This window comes from Panthera leo, chromosome C1 (assembly GCF_018350215.1).
Source record: "Panthera leo isolate Ple1 chromosome C1, P.leo_Ple1_pat1.1, whole genome shotgun sequence".
Classification (NCBI taxonomy): domain Eukaryota; kingdom Metazoa; phylum Chordata; class Mammalia; order Carnivora; family Felidae; genus Panthera; species Panthera leo.
This window is the reverse complement of record NC_056686.1, coordinates 15,257,262-15,274,523: the sequence shown is the minus strand read 5'-3', so window position 1 is coordinate 15,274,523 and position 17,262 is coordinate 15,257,262. Positions and strand designations below refer to the sequence as shown.

The window sequence follows — 17,262 nt, the reverse complement described above, 5'->3', positions numbered from 1 at the left end:
ATTATGAGCCACCTACTCTTAGTGAAATAATCAGTACTTTTATATAGTAGAACGAGTTTTAGAGAGACAAGCTTTTGTTACATTTTATCACAGATTTTAAAATTAATAATTATGGTATAGAATTTTTAGTTTAAATTAGCTGAGACTTCATTTTAAAAGTGAGACCGCCCTGTTTTCATACGTGGGACAGCATTGATCAAAACTTGACTTAGTGTGCCTAGTGTAGGATATGTTTTTTGATCCCAGCCATAGACAGTTTGTCTCTTTTCATGTACATTGTATTTTCAATTAAAGTTGATAACCTTTTTATTAGTGGAAAAAAGGAGAAAGCTCAAGATAGTAAAATTTACATATTTCCCTTTGTAAAATATATATATATAAATATTTGTTTTTCCCCTCCTCAGTTTTTTCAGAGGCCTCAGATACAGCCTCCTAGAGCTACCATCCCGAACAGCAGTCCTTCCATTCGTCCTGGTGCACAGACACCCACTGCAGTGTATCAGGCCAATCAGCACATCATGATGGTTAACCATCTGCCCATGCCGTACCCAGTGCCCCAGGGCCCTCAGTACTGTATCCCACAGGTAAAGTATCTCTCAGGTCTGTGTGGTCCAGCAGTAGAGTGGGGATTTACTCACATTCTCATCAGAGGAAGCAGGTAGGGTGGGTGATAGCAGTGGTTTTTTTAGTAATATATATGTGAACTTTCTTGTTGGTTAGAAGTCTCGCCATTTTGTCATTTTCCATAATATTGTAAGGAGACATTTCTACATCTCTTTACTTAAGTTTTTCTAAGCTGTTAGAGGAATTATTTTTATCTCCTGGCTTTCCCCCATCCCTTCCTCACATCCAACTTCTCTAAAATAGACTCAGTAATTAATGCTGTTCCTGTGATATCATTCAATTTCGTTGAAAGCTACCAGCCTGAAATAATTTTACAGTGAGCTGAGTCGGTCTGTGCACTGATTTGCTGTATGGTTTTACCTAATGCATATCTGTCTCTCCATCCTCACTGCATCTTGATGGCAAGCAAACATTTTTTAATGTATTTAACCAAGTGTTTTCATTTTATTTAAGTAATTCTCTTATATACACATACACACAGCTTTGTTTTTTTATAGTAAGCTACCTTCATATTATTTATAAATGTCTTTAATTTCTTTTTTCTAGTACCGTCATAGTGGCCCTCCGTATGTTGGGCCCCCACAACAATATCCAGTTCAGCCACCAGGGCCAGGGCCTTTTTATCCTGGACCAGGACCTGGGGACTTCCCCAATGCTTATGGTAAGTATGTATGAAATATTGAGCAAGTTCTGCTCCTTTGTTGTGTTTTATTTCATTTTGTTGTTTTGCTAATCAGTTTAGGCAGTGAGGTTTAGTGGTGTAAGGAATTTTTAAATAAAATGTTGCAAACAGTTCTGACCTGAAAGCCTTTTAGAGAATGGCTTACCAGGAAAGAGTATTACAGAAATATATTTAGTTAACGGCATCTTCTGAAAGAGCTGGTAATTGGAAAGAACCCATGTCTCAAGGTTCTGATATCTGAAACCAAATCATCATTACCTGGATTTTTACTGGATTTTTGCTGGTAGAATAAACATACAATTGACCATGGAACAGTACGGGTTTGGACTGCATGGACTCACTTATATATGGATTTTCTTTTCAGTAAATACAGTATGGTGTTATAAATGTATTTTTTCTTCTCTATGATTTTCTTAATAATGTTTTTTTCCAGCTTTTTTGTTAAGACTGTATACATGTAGTATATGTAATGTATAAAATATGTGTTGATCAACTATTAATTGGTAAGGCTTCTAATCAGCAGTAGGCTATTAGATGAAATTTTGAGAATTCCAAACTTATACATGGACATTGGCCTGGATGCAAGGGAGCCGAGAGTGCCCCTTACCTGTGCATTGTTCAAGGGGCAGCTATACCTTATCTCCCTTCTGTGATTTCTTTTTGTCCAATCATTTATCACCATTTATCAAAGCCTTTGTTAATGTTTTCCTACTAGCATGTACTATCCACAAAGGCAAGGAATTTTGTTGTTTTGTTCACTGTTATATCCCTAGCACCTAGAGCAGTGACTAGTAGGCTGTTGGGGTAGGATGACTGAGTACAACTTTCAAAATGATACACTGTTAAAATGATACACTTTATAGCTTCATTAAGTGTCTCAAGTATGTATATATAACACACAGCTTTATTGAAATAATTTTACTAAGAAATATTTGATATTTTCAAAACAACACATACTACCTACATGTGTTATTTTTGTTTTAAGTAGACTCCATGTCCGATGTGGGGCTTGAACTCATGACCCTGAGATTAAGAATTGTATACTCTACCTACACAGTTAGCCAGACACTCCCATGTATGTGTTTTAGAGTAAAATAATACATGTGCATCACCAGCTCTGACATAGAATGTTGCCAGGATTGTCAAAGTGTTCCTAGTTTGCTCCTTCACCTTCATTTGAACTTGTAGTTTTCATACCACCTCAGTGCTTTGGTATTGGCACTTATTCTGCAAATTTAAATCCAGTTAAGATTATTTAAGGGCACCTGGGTGGCTCCGTCGGTTAAGTGTTTGACTTCAGCTCAGGTCGTGATCTCACGGTTTAAGAGTTTGAGCCCCGTGTGGGACTCTGTGCTGACAGCTCAGAGCCTGGAGCCTGCTTTGGATTCTGTGTCTCCCTCTCTCTCTGCCCCTCCCCCGCTCTCACTCTGTCTCTTTGTCTCAAAAATAAATAGAACATTAAAAATTGTTTTTAATAAACATAAAAATAAATAAAATAATTTTTTTTCATCTTTATGTATTTATTTTGAGAGAGAGAGAGAGCGAGCACAAGCAGAGGAGGGGCAGAGAAAGTGGGAGAGAGAGATTCCCAAGCAGGCTCTGCACCATCAGCTCAGAGCCTGATGGAGGGCTCAATCCCGTGAACCGTGAGATCATGACCTGAGCTGGAATCAAGAGCCAGATGCTCAACCGACTGAGGCACCCAGGTGTCCTAGTTAAAATTATTTTTAAGTATAAAATTGACTGTTGATATTACCTAGAATTTATTAAGTGGAAAGAAAACTATAAGGTGAGATTGTCTGTCAGAGTAAACATGCTAAAATCCAGAGGATTTTCTTTCAATCGCATGTTGCAAAGGGAATGCAACTGTATATTCTAATTTATGAAATCAGTTTGAAAGATGTCTCACTAAATTCTAGTATGGAGGTGCCTGGGTGGCTCAGTTGATTGAGCATCCAACTGTTGATTTTTGCTCAGGTCATGATCCCAAACTGGTGGGATCACACTCCATGTTGGATCCTGCACTGAGCATGGAGCCTGCTTGGGATTCTCCCTCTCCCTTCCCCCTTCCTCCCCCCTCCCCCCCGTGCCCTCCCTCTCTGTCTCTCTAAAAAAAATAAAAATACATGAAATCTAGTCTGTTTATTCATAAATAATATAAATGGCTTTTTGACTCAGAAAATGTAATTAAAATTCTATTATAAATATGTGCTAGCCCCCTTTATTGCTCTTAATATTACTACAGTATATATAGAAACAATATAGATGAGTTTATAAGTAGGGAAGTATTTTGCTGATTTGTGTATACAATATTATAACATATTTGGCTTTATTTCTATTATATACAGACCGTATTTGTTTATTTTCACAAAAAGCAGGATATTGGGGGCAGTTATATCTCAGATATTGTTGATGTCTGTTCCCTTTGTTAGATATTCTTTCTTCCTGGGGAAATTCTTATGCAGATCCAATATCCATTAAGTAGGCAATTTGTCATCCAGATTAAAGCACTGTTTCCCTAGTTTCCTTAAGATGAGAAAAACGTCTTAAAATAATTTTTCGTTATGAAAGTAACCAAGTTAGTGATGAAAAATACAAATAATATAGAATATATGAAGTTGAAAGATCCAATTTTTCTCCCTACTCCTCTCCCTAAAGAAATAATGATTTAACAGATCAATACATACTTTTTCACTTACATTTAAATGATTTTTAATACAAATGGACATTCACAATTTATAATGTTCTAAGACTTCCTGGTTCTCCCTCCCCCCCCCCCCCAATCTCACAATATATTCTTGGGCATCTTTCCATTTTATTATCTACAGAATTTCAAGCTACATAGTTTTCCATTTTAGGAATGAATCATAATTTATAATCCAGTCTTCTCATAGGAAGTTTACATTATCTTCATTATTTGGGCACATATTTTAGTTGTAAAGATTACTACTAGTTAATATGCTTTTCTGTCAGACTTAAAAGCTCTGATCTAGTAGTTTCCATCGATTATAGGTTCTTCAGCTATACCACCTTGAGGCAGCTGTTGTATCCTTATGGTCTAGAAGCCAAAAACATCCTCCTTCCTATTTTCTTTTCTTGGAATCTTCTCTTGGATCCATCTAATCCTGATGTTCCCCCTTAACTCTCTTTCCTCTTTTGCCCCAATCTTGGGTTCAGGTTAAAAGTGAATATTAGAGGAGTACCTGGGTGGCTCAGTCGGTTAAGTGTCTTTTTTGATTTCAGCTCAGGTCATGATTTCAGGGTTTGTGGGATGGAGCCCTGTGTGTGCCCTCTGTGCTGTCAGCACAGAGCCTGCTTGGGATTCTCTCTCTCCTCTCTCTCCCTGCCCCTCCCCTGCTCAAGCTCTTGCTCTCTCAAAATAAATAAACTAAAAAAAAAAAAAAAAAAAAAAAAAAAGCTAACTAATCTAAATCCTGTGTATTTAAATTATGTAAAAGTGTGCACGTGGACTGAAGTGGCTAACACAATTTTTTAATTTTTAAAGAATTGGGGCCCCTGGGTGGGTCTGTCAGTTAAATGTCCAACTCTTGGTTTCAGCTCACATCATGATCTCATGGTTCATGAGTTTTGAGCCCTGCATTGGACTCTGTGCTGGCAGTACAGAGCCTGCTTGGGATTCTCTCTGACTCTCTACTCCACCCATGCTCTTTCTCTGTCAGTCTCAAAATAAAGAAAGAAATAAACTTAAAAAAAAAACATAAAAGGCATCAGGTATAGGGATCAGATCCTAATTCTCTGTCCTGAAGGACAGCAGTCGTATCTTCTAGGGCAGAGGACCTTCCTCTGGCTGAACTGGTGAGGAACGAATCCTAGTCTCATTCCTTCCTGCCTACTTTTCAGAATTCTTAGTTCTTAGTCCTTAGCTTTTAGTTCATTCTGGTGTACTAACATTTTATTCCTCTCTTGGGTTTAAATCTTGAAACAGTGATTCTCAAAGATTATTTTTACTTGCCATGAAGTTCAGTAATCAAGATCATAGAATTCTAATTCTTGCAGTGTTTTTACAGTGTTGTGGAAAAATAACTAATGAGTAGTATTTGCTCAATGTCATTTTTCAGGTTTTCTCTTATTGCTGTTTTCTTAAATATTTCGATGCCTGTTATAGCAGGAAAGTACCTCAGGAAGACTAAAATTATTTCCAGGCCAACACTAGGGGTGATGGCCCAAGGTGTAAAAAATTAGGTTTGGGAACAAAGAGGTGTGGTTAGCAGTGACAGTGATACTGAGAAAGATCAAAAAAAGTTTGAGAATTTACCTGGTAAAAAGGTCCCATTCTCCCTTGCTTCAAACCAGCATACTTTTCCTTTTTTTTTTTTTTTTAAACTCTATCATGTGATTTCTCCCTCCCCCTTTCATTTTCATTCTACTTTTTTCCTGAGCTTCATGGTGATTGGGTATGATATTCAGTTTCTGAGAACTGAGAGATTTGTTCATTGTTCCCCATGATGCGTAGAGGTGGGAAACTTTATGGCATCTTAAGCTGAATTTGATTGTGTATTTGTGTAGTGTTAATATTTTGATTATTGATGTGGTTGTATACCAACGTTACTATTCTTGGATATTACAGGATAAATTGGTGTTAATTTGCCAACCTGCATATTTAGCCACTATGTTTATTTTTGTTTCTATAGAAAATTGGAAATTTTGAAAGGTTTTTGGAAGACCTGCAGTGTATAAGACAGTGTGTTAGGTAGGGGCTCCTGGGTTAAAGTAATGGCTAGATAGTGGCTCAGTCTGTCAGATGTCCAACTCTTGATTTCAGCTTCTCGTGATGTAAAGGTTCATGAGCCCAAACATCATTGGGCTCCACGCTGACAGTGCAGATCTGCTTAGGATTTTCTCTCTTTCCCTCTCTCTCTGCCACTCGCTCACACACACGTTCTCTCTCAAAATAAATAAACTTTAAAAAAAAGAAAAAAGACAAGGGCACCTTGGTGGCTCAGTCAGTTAAGCCTCTGACTCTTGGTTTCGGCTTAGGTCATTATCTTGGTGGTTTGTGAGTTCAAGCCCCACATTGTGCTCCCCACTGGTGTGGAGCCTGCCTCAGATTCTGTCTCTCTCCCTCTCTCTCTGCCACTCCCCTGCTCGTGCTCTTTCTCTCCCTGTCAAAATAAATAAATAAACTTAAAAATTAAAAAAGAAAAAAAAAAAAGAAGGTGACATGCTAGGTATTTGTAGAATTTAGATGTTAAGATACTCTTCCTGCCTTTCAGGATTGTACGGTGCATTTATTTGACATTTGTGTTTAGGGTTTTATTAATGGGAAGAACTGTAAATGCTGACTAGACCATTGGTTCCCAGATTTTTCAATGTCCTGGTCAAATAAAAATTTTAAAAAGTAAAGTAAAATAAAAGAAGAAACATACAAGACTATTAGATTTTTTTACTTTTGCCAATAAGACTTGTAAAGAAAACGGCTATTTAATGTTAGTATCATTTCATATAGGAAGACTGTTTTAAAAACAAAGGAACAAGACTGAAATAATTTCAAAATAGTAACAGACCTTTCCAAAATGTCAAGTTGGCAAGCCTATAGTTGTGTCTCTGTGTGTGTTATCATAATGTGGTCATTGTTGTATAAATTTTGCCATATATCATTAATACATTTTGTGTAGACTAGGGTTTGGAGAACCACAGGGATCAGGATAAAAAAATGTCAGCCCTTTTTCTATAAAGGGCAATATTGTAGGTTTTGCAGGCCATTTGGTCTCTGTTGTTACAACTACTCAACTCTTGCCATGTATTTATTTATTTATTTATTTATTTATTTATTTATTTAAGTTTATTATTTATTTTGAGAGAGATAGCAAGGGAGAGGCAGAGAGGGGGAGAGACAGAATCCCACGCAGGTTCCATGCCATCAGCGAGGAACCAGATATGGGACTCAAACTCATGAACCATGAGATCAGGACCCAAGCTGAGGTCAAGAGTCAGATGTTCATCCAACTAAAGCCACCCAGGTGCTCCAACTCTTGCCATTTTAGTGAAAAAGCAACCATAGATAATAGATAAAATACTGTATGTGAGTGTCTTCCAATAAAACTTTATCTACAAAATAAATGGCATTGCACTGGATTGAGCTTCTTGGTGTTAGTTGCCATACCCCTGATGTAGATAAAAGTGCTACATTCCGTGCATGAGAAGTTCAGGGACATTGAGTAACAGGCCTAATTGATAAATGGTATGCAAAAGTTATTCACATTTTTAATAGAATAAAATTTTGTTTATAAAAAAAAATTGTTTTTGAGGGAGAAAGAGAGAGGGAGACCGAGAATCCCAAGCAGTCTCTGGGCTGTGAGTGCAGAGCCCAGTTCAGGGCTCAGTCTCACCAAACGTGAGATCATGACCTGAGCTGAAATCAAGAGTCCAACCCTTAACCGACTGAGCCACCTAGGTGCTCCTTAAAATAAATGGTTTTAATGTTTATTTATTTATTTATTTTTGAGGCAGAGCGCATAAGCAGGGAAGGAGCGAGAGAGAAAGAGGGAGACACAGAATCCAAAGCAGGCTTCAGGCTCTTAGTTGTCAGCACAGAGCTCGATGCAGGGCTTGAACTCACAAACTGTGAGATCATGACCTGAGCTGAAGTCAGTCACTCAACCAGCTGAACCACCCAGGTGCCCCCAAATAAATGTTTTTAAATGCCTCTGACTATATAAGAAGTTTCATTAGTATATTCTAAAAGATAACCATTGTTTGGTAGGGTAGAAGGCCTGCTCTGCTGGGGTCCACAGTTGACTTGATATTCTGTTGTGTTGAACTCTGTGAGATATCGTATGCTACCAGGTTTATTCAGCTGGTATTTATTATATGTGTATTATATGCCAGTCTCTATCTGAGTTATGTTTGACTCAGAACCGTTTCATTAGAACAATCTATATTTTTTCTTAAAGGGCTGATTCACCTTTTGGATCTTATTTCACTTAGTTTAAAAAATATGGCAAGGTGAGCAGATTGTGTTGCTTCTCTAGCAGCATTTGAAACCAATTTCAGGGGATTGTTTTCTGAGTTTTAGAACTAGTGACATTATACGGTAGTGAAGAATTGCTTATATAAGCTTGATTTTGTTGGGCGCTGGGGTGGCTCAGTCAATTAGGCATCCACCTTCAGCTCAGGTGGTGATCTCATGGTTTGTGAGTTTTAGCCCCGCACCAGGCTCTCTGCTATCAGCACAAAGCCTGCTTTGGATCCTCTGTCCCTTCTGTCTTCTCCTCACTCTCTCTGTCTCTCTCTCCCTCTCTCTCAAAAATAAACAAACATAAACAGAAATAAGATTGGCTACGGTGTTTTTCTACATTGAGTTTTTTGAAATCCTCATTACGCCCCCTGTTGAGTTCTTCTCCAAATTTGATTGTGACCTACACAGTTCTGGTACTGCAAATCATATTGCTTCCAAGAAATTGCCACTTGAAGATTATTGTGATGATGGTGGGGATGGTTTGATGTTGATGATGACAGCGATAGTAGAGCCAACGTTATTTGTTTATTAAAGTACCAAAAAGTTTGCCTGTGTTAACTATCTTCATACCTTCATTTTTTTCCTTCTTGTTCTCATGACTCAGTATCAGTGCTCCTAACAAAGTCTAGTCTTCTACTTGAGCAGTAGATTGCAGCATTTACACATTTAAGGCTCCTTCTCCAGCTGTTCTTTTCTCCCCTTCTGGCATTATTATTTTCTTTCTCCCCATCTGCTGGATTAGTCCTTTCAGCATATAGGTGTATGATTTCATTCATGTCCTTAAGGGGAAAAAAACAAACAAACATTTTTTCGCTTCACTTTATTATAGCACAACTTTTAAGAAGAGGAGTTACCTGGGGTGCCTGGGTGGCTCAGTTGGTTGAGCGCCCGACTTCGGCTCAGGTCATGATCTCATGGCTCTTGGGTTCGAGCCCCACGTCGGGCTCTGTGCTGACAGCTCAGGGCCTGGAGCCTGCTTCCTTTTCTGTGTCTCCCTCCCCTCAGCTCCTCCCCTGTTCACACTCTGTCTCTCAAAATAAATAAAGATTTAAAAAAAAAATTTTTTTAAGAAAAAAAGAAAAGGAGTTACCTATGCCGAACTGTCTTCATTTCCATCTCATTCACTATTGGACCCACCCTAATCAGGAGGCATCCCCCTCACCAGTACCCATGTAACTTTTGTCATGGTCGTCAGTGAATTGTACTTTAATGAATCTTAGTTGACCTCTCAGTGCCATTTGACATAGAACCACTGTCACAGGGAGCCGCCATCAAGGCTTAGCAAATGTCCTGCTGTTGGAGCAGAAAAAAGCCTAACAGCGGTTCTCTGTCAGTAGGGAGAAGAATTAAACCATTCCCAATCCACAAGATGATCCGATATATTCTCTTGCCTCTGACTAAATCCACACACAAAACATATTCACAGAAACCCTTGTTTAAGAATCTCATTGCAGGGAACGGGTGGGCCCCCAGAATAGATTTTTAAAAGCAGTGCTATAGTTTGATTAGTTTTTTGAAAGGTAACTCTGATGGCAATCTGCAGGAGTTGGTTATTTAGTTGTTTCCATATTGGATGCTGACAAAAGGATCAGTGTTTGGAATCATTCCATGATCACTTTAGTAGAGAGAGAGGAGCTAGTGGATAGAGATGATTAAGAGGAATGTTTTTGTTTGTTACTTTTTTTAAAAAACTGCTTGTTTGGAGACACAGTGCCATTAGTAGTCTTATAGTGGTTGACAAAATAACTGAATGCTTCCTCTCATTTTTTTCTAATTCTTTAGGAACGCCTTTTTACCCAAGTCAGCCAGTGTATCAGTCAGCACCAATCATAGTGCCTACGCAGCAGCAGCCCCCTCCAGCCAAGAGAGAGAAAAAAACCGTAAGAGATACTTCTTAATTTTTCCTGTTTTAAAATGGAATGTACACTCATTTGTCAAGTAAGTTTACCCACAGCTGTAGTCATTCATCTCAGTTCACAAATAACTGCATTTTTTGTTCTTCCCTTATGTTCTTACCACTAGACCAGAGGATTTGTATGGACACATATTAGAAAGTAACATTTGCTTAATATCATTTTCAGCATGCACTAAACTAGGTATGCCAGATGACAACATGACTTCTTCAGAACTGGGAGGGTTTGTCTGCTAAGACCTTGCTAAGTGGGAGAAGTTTGAGCTCAGTTTTCACATACTGATTATTATCCTTGAACTTTGTCCTGTTCAGTTCTACATTCAAATATGAACTGACCACAGGAAATCAGCAGAAGAGAACTGAGCAAAGTATTAATGACAACAATAAAAATCCTCCCTGTTGGAATAGATTTCTTTTTCGAAACAGCAGAATTTAGAAAATGTATTTTAGGGCGCCTGGGTGGCTCGGTCGGTTGGGCGTCTGACTTAGGCTTAGGTCACGATCTCACGGTCCGTGGGTTCGAGCCCCGCGTCAGGCTCTGTGCTGACCGCTCAGAGCCTGGAGCCTGTTTCAGATTCTGTGTCTCCCTCTCTCTCTGCCCCTCCCCTGTTCATGCTCTGTCTCTCTCTGTCTCAAAAATAAACGTTAAAAAAAAAAAATTTTTTTTTTAAATAAAAAAAAAAAGAAAATGTATTTTAATTATTTTAAAGAGGTTACGGGGGCTTTGTATCTGTCTAGTAAGGCAGACTCAAGCAAATTAGAATGCAGTAATATAAAATTCAGGTTGTAGGACATCCTGTAGAAGAGTGGCTTGCAATCTTTTACCTATTAGGACACACAAAATGGAATTCACAAAGATAGATAGGTGGGAGGGATATCATCATAGTCAATACATCTTCTTTTTTAATTTTTTTTTTTTTACATCTAGTCAATATTCTTGACAGTGCTCTTGGTAAAAATTAATAAAACTCAAAACTTGGTTCTTTTCTTATCAGACACACGTTTCTTGTGCACACATCACAATAAACAGCACATGCCAGTGTCGCCAGACACTGCAGTTGAGAAAGTATGCTTTGGAAATGTTAAAACATCATGGTAGATGTTGGACTTGCAGAACGTTCAGGATGCACAAACATTAATAAAGAAGAGAATGAAAATGAAAGACATAATAGACGCTTCTGTAGAAGAAAATAGAACAAATGAATTAGAAGCAATATTTAAAACTGTAGTAGAAACAAGTTTCTTTACCTGAAAACATAGCTGATATTAGGAATCTTACTGAAGAACTCCCAAAGCAGCTTCCAGATCCAGGTGGTTTTATTAATGAATTCTTTGCTATTTCTATGAAGCCAGGGCTACCTTGGCTGCTCTCTGGAGGTGAGGATAGCAAAGAGGGCCTTTAGGTCTCAGCAACATCACAGGTTGGAAGGCCTAGATCCTGGGGCTCCCTCTCCTTTATAGCACCATCTCCACTGATATCAGTGAGCATAGGTAGCCTTTAAAAAAGTAAGAGAACCACGTACATTGTTCTGCATCTTGCATCTTTTCACCTACCAGTACCTCTTGATGATCATTCCATCTCAGTACATGTGGATTTATTTCATTCTGTCTACTGTCTGTTTGGTATGTAATTGTAAGGATGTAGCATAATTTTTTAATTACTGTGTTCTTGATTAGCCTTGAGATTGTTTCTATGCCTTTGCTCAAAAAGCCTCTGTTACAGTTAGCATTCTTACATGCATACGTAAGTCTATCTGCAACATAAACTCCTATTTCTAATTACTAGAATATGTACATTTTTCATTTTGTTAAGGAACCATTTATGACCCTTAAAACTTCGTTCTACAGAGTAAGATGTATTTTAAAACGGTTTTACTTATGAATTTTATGTTAATTATTGTACATAAAATCAGTCAATTTGGCAGTGCTTATAAGACAAGTGTTAATACTTGGCCTTTTTGACCTAGAAATTCAGCGAATTGGATCTCTTTTTAGCTTGTTACTCTAATTTGTTCAAGTCAGAACTAATGTCCCAAATTTCTTTGAATGACCCCATATGGTTCTGTGACTGAAATAAAGTCAGATGTGGTGATTATCAACTTTGATATTTATAGGTTGCCCAGGTTTTACCTTTAATACATCGTATGCCTATAAATGTACTATATAGATACCCATCTCTAAATATGCCATCTTATTCTGACCTTATAGATAAGAATTCGGGATCCCAACCAGGGAGGGAAAGACATAACAGAGGAGATTATGTCTGGAGGTGGCAGCAGAAATCCTACCCCACCCATAGGGAGACCCACTTCCACACCTACTCCTCCTCAGGTAAGACGGAGTCAGCCGTGAGGGATGATGCTGTGTATTTGTTCACTAACCTCTGCTGGACTCCTCTTTTTTCTGTGGCTACTTTCTGACTTTTCATGTCCATCAGTTGTCTCAGAACCTCAAATGATGTCTAAACAGACATGTTCTTTCACTTTACAAATTGTTATAACTTCAGATTTTTATTGGTAACATTTCTGTGTATTGTTTCCACATTCAGAGCATAGCTTTTGCCACTCTTCCTATTGAGCTATTGCATGATACCAAAAGGAGTTGCAGTTCCTATGGAAACCTCTTCAATAAATGTGTATTTCATGTTTCAATATGGAGCCCTAGAAATTAAATGCTGTACACTATGTTCATGAAAACTTTTGAGGTTGAAAATTTAAACATTGTTATTTAACAATATTGTTTGGGGCAATGCCTATGTAATTCAGAGCATATGTAGATGTATCTTAGGCATACCTCTTACCTTTTAGGACACCACAAATAGGCTTTTTGATTGGAGGTTGTCTTCTTTAATTATTTACTTGGGTTATTAGGAAGTTCTACCAGTTAAGCACCATCTTGTTCCTGTTACAGAATGTAGTTATCATGGTCTTCAAAAGTTCACTTTCTTGCTTTTAGAAACCAAGACATTCCAGGAGAAGCTGGAGTTTAATAAACTGTAGTAGAGGCTGGAATTTCCTGAATTCGCCAATATTTTGATTTCATCACTTGGTCACTTTAAATTTTGATAAACCATGGAGAGGAGTTAAGAGATTTTCAAAGCTTCAAAATACCTAAACTGCGAGCTCAGCATTGAAAACAGATAGAATGAAAATTATTAAGGAGTTGTGGGGGCTGCTTGCTTCCCTCATTTGTGGTTTGATGGTGAGGTATTCTTCAGGGCCCAGTTTATAAATATGTGATACGTGGATAATTAACTATCATTTCAGAATGCTAGACCATTGACTTGATTTTAGTAACATAGTTTAAAAAAGTTGTTAAAAACATTTTTCAAAATTGGTGTCACAAATACATGACTGAGTTTAGAGTCTCTTAAAGATTTGTGAATTTATTTAATTTCTTCCCTAGAAGTGAACATGGGAGAGGTAACATTTACATGCTTATGTAAGTTATATACTTATGTACTCAGTTATGTAGGGGCATACTACAGAAAAACTTGGAATTGGTTGATGAGGACAGTTAAATTTTGGTCTGTATTTTTCCCCACGTTAATTAAAACATCATCATTTTCAAGCTATATACCTGACAACCTTTTGTTGATTTGTGTTCAGTTCTCAACTTGGACATGTGTTAATATATTTTTTTGCATTTTAATTCCCTGTGTTTTGATCTTCTTAATCTTACCAAGCTTGGTATCCTACCCTCTTGTGGTTACCTTTGGCTACAGAAGTCCGTTTTTTTTTTTTTTTTTTTTTTTTTTTTAATTTTTCATCAGGGACGACAGGCCTAAATACAAGTATATTTGTTTGTGTAAACATAAAGGACATTAAATGTCCACTTTTAATTTGTAAAGGCCATCAATCAGTAATTATAATTGGTAATACTTTTTGATGCATCATATTGTCATGAGGCATCAGTTTATTTTATTAGGTAATTACACTTAAAACCACATTTATTAATCTATTGTCTTTCCAAGTTCATGGAATGAACACATACCTTTTTACCAGAGACATATGTACTAAAGGGGAAAATATCTCAAGAACAACCACATAAGCATGATGATGGCAGCTGACTCTTGGCTTCACTTTTGGAAATTCATAGTGGTGCCCATAATGTAGGAGAGAACCTCTTGTTAAAGGAGTCATTTACTACTTCCCATCTGTTATATTGGGTAAAAATGTTGATCCAGTGTTTCAAAAGAAGCTAAAAATCTTTATTTATGTAAAAAACTGGCCTATTTTAAATGTTGATGGCTAATTCTAACACATAGCACTGTGCCAGCCTAAGAAAATCCATTAGGCTTAGCCTAATGATTGCTAGTTTGCAACTGTGGTCTAATTCTAGATAGATCCTGAACCATACTCTAGTTACTAAGACTGTAGATGAGACAATCCTCTGCATGAGAATTTATGACTGAATAGTAAGTACTCTATTGCTTTTGACCTTACAGTGTATCTGCTTTGAGCCACAGTTGCAGGTGCTATGAATAGCAAAGTCTTTCCCTATCCCTTGAGGTCATCCCAGTCCCTTTAAGTGAGGCAGAGGACACTTACTAACATATGTATTACCGGTCCTCCTGTGAAGTGTGTACAGAGAATTATGAAGGCACAGATGTGACCAAGTGGGGCAGGATTGCAGCACAGGCTCAAATGTGTTGGATCCCAGAAACCTGTTAATGGTAGTGCCGGTAAGATAGTACAGGGAAGGGATTTAAAAGCTTTGGCTCAGAACCAGACATACTTGGTTTCAAGTCCCAGTTCCACTACTTAATTTTGTAACGTTAGCCAAATTGCTTAATTTTCCAGAGGGTTAGCTTCCACTTTTAACAATGTAGAAAATAAAGCCTATCGTATATAGGTACGATAAGATTAAATGAGAGAAAATATTTAAACGTTGCTTCAGCTCAGGGCATAGTGAGTATTCAGTGCACACCATGTATTATTAGTATTGCAGTTTTTGATATTTCTGGAGGAGCAGAGAAGGACTGGAAGCGTCTGGGAAGGCTTCACAGCAGAGATGACATTTGGTCTGAGTTCCCAGATTGATGTTCACAACATGAAAAGAGAGAGAAGGATATTCAAGGCAGAGGGACAGTATGTACAAAAGGGTGGCATGTGGAGATGGGAAATTAGACAAAAGGAGGTTATTACCATTTCAGGTGATAAATGAGGGAGTTAGTTGAAGGGAGAGAAAACCTCTTAGAGAAATATGTAGCAATTGGTTACTAAGTAAGGATTACAGAAAGAATGACCTTATAATTTATCATCTAAATTGGGGCAGTTTTAGAATGAATGGGGATGCTGTGGATCATTTTGATGGGGAAACAGGCATGAACCAGTACTGTCCAGTTAAAGGGATGCATGGTTCCCCTATGTGTAAGAGGGAACAGTCAGAGGTGGCTCTTCAAGCTTAGATACCTGGATTTATAGTAAAATATAGCATGGAGTATATATCAGGGTATCTGAAGAGGGGGATAATGAGCTTCATTTTGGCAGGCATTCAAAAGAAGAAACTGTATTAGGTTTATGCAAGGAGAATGGAGAGGAGAAACAGGTTCTTGCTGCTACTGTTTTTACCGTAAATAGTAGACTGAATTTGAAATTGCCCTGCTTCCTTAGTTTTAAAATGATCTGTGGAATAACTCCTGAAGATTTTATATCTCAAAAACATAAAAAATCTAGGTGTGTATATATGTGTGCCCCTGCAGGTGATCACAGTACACAGGCCTAGGTGCGTGGGTAGAGCTCATAGAGTCTGCTAGGACACTTGTTCCACGTCACCACTCTGTCACTTAGATTTATGACCTTAGATCACAATGTTGTTAAGTCCTTTTAACCCCTGCTTTTTTCATCAATGAAATGAGGGATTGTACTAAGTAATTCCAGAGTTCCCTTTCAGCTTTTAAATGTTAAGGTGGGAGGGGCACCTGGGTGGGCTCACTTGGTTAAGCTTCAGACTTTGGCTCGCATCATGATCTCAGAGTTCAGGTTCATGAGTTCAAGTCCCACATTGGACTCTCTGCTATCAGCATAGAACCCGCTTCAGATCCTCTGTCCACCCCCCCTCCTCGCCCCTCCCCTGCTCATGTTTTCTGTCTCTCAAAAATAAACATTAGGGGCGCCGGGGTGGCTTATTCAGATGAGCGTCTGACTTTAGATTAGGTCATGATCTCATGGTCTTTGGGTTTAAGCTCCACATCGGGCTCTGTGCTGACAGCTTAGAGCCTGGAGCCTGCTTCACATTCTGTGTTTTCCTCTCTCTCTATCCCTCTCCTGCTTGCACTCTGTCTCTCTCTCAAAGGTAAACATACACTAAAAAATTAAAAAATTAAAATTAAAAAATGTTTTAAAGTGGGAAAGAAGGAATATTTTTGTTACTTTCCCTCAGCATCACAATCTCTCAGCTGCATCTCTCTTGTTGATAGCAATAAGGCACAAGGAACATTTCTGTATTAAGAAATCCTAGAGGGGTGCCTGGATGGCTTAATCAGTTAAGCGTCCGACCTCAGCTCAGGTCATGATCTCACCGCTTACGGGCTCAAGCCCCACATTGGGCTCTGTGCTGACAGCTCAGAGCCTAGAGCCTGCTTTGGACTGTGTATCTCCCTTTCTCTCTCTCTCTCCCTCCCCACCCCCCTCTGTCTCTCTCAAAAAAACCAAAAAGTGCTAGATGCCTGAAAGTTTTTATGGGACTCTATAGGATAAATATAAATACATGATGCTGTATATATAGGCAAGGCTCCCCAAATTGTCTGCTTCCAAAGGCTGGGGTGATATCTCAAAATCACTTAATTTTTTTAATGAACTACTTTATATACCTTTCTTTCTCTCCCTACTACCTTTGTTCTTTTTCCTGTTTTAAGAATTACTCTTATAGTGAAGCATTGTTATAACTTGGGAGAGAGTCCTATGCCAGAGTATAGGGACAGAGAAATGTTGGAGACTAGTGATTGATAATGTATTTTAGGAAAGACACAGCCTTCCCTGCTATTTGTGAAAATTACAAAGTCATTCAGTCTTCTGAAGAGTTTCTTATAAACTTGGTAACTAGAAACCTTAAATTCTAACC

General features: G+C 38.1%; 2 protein-coding genes across 29 annotated transcripts in view; one reads left to right on the top strand and one right to left on the bottom strand.

Annotated features, from left to right (window-relative positions):
* EIF4G3 (eukaryotic translation initiation factor 4 gamma 3) overlaps positions 1-17,262 on the top strand; it is a 313,590-nt gene that overhangs the window by 173,483 nt on the left and 122,845 nt on the right. For all 18 annotated transcript variants that reach the window (XR_006206249.1, XM_042952623.1, XM_042952618.1 and 15 more), the window contains 4 exons: positions 405-584; positions 1,171-1,285; positions 10,068-10,165; positions 12,406-12,528. Coding sequence is in view for 17 of the 18 variants with exons in the window: in XM_042952623.1 (XP_042808557.1) it covers positions 405-584; positions 1,171-1,285; positions 10,068-10,165; positions 12,406-12,528 (516 nt within the window). In the remaining variant the exon portion in view is untranslated. The remainder of the gene's footprint in view (positions 1-404; positions 585-1,170; positions 1,286-10,067; positions 10,166-12,405; positions 12,529-17,262) is intronic.
* The window catches only part of LOC122227880, a 51,105-nt gene continuing 37,438 nt past the window's right edge, over positions 3,596-17,262 (bottom strand). For 10 of the 11 annotated variants that reach the window (XM_042952627.1, XM_042952628.1, XM_042952629.1 and 7 more), the window contains 2 exons: positions 8,856-9,064; positions 3,596-3,832 (listed from right to left, as the gene is read on the bottom strand). In XM_042952627.1, the coding sequence (XP_042808561.1) occupies positions 8,879-9,064 (186 nt within the window). In that variant the 3' untranslated portion in view covers positions 3,596-3,832; positions 8,856-8,878. Of the gene's footprint in view, positions 3,833-8,790; positions 9,065-17,262 lie in introns of those variants that run through there. The other variant, XM_042952625.1, reaches the window with a different exon arrangement.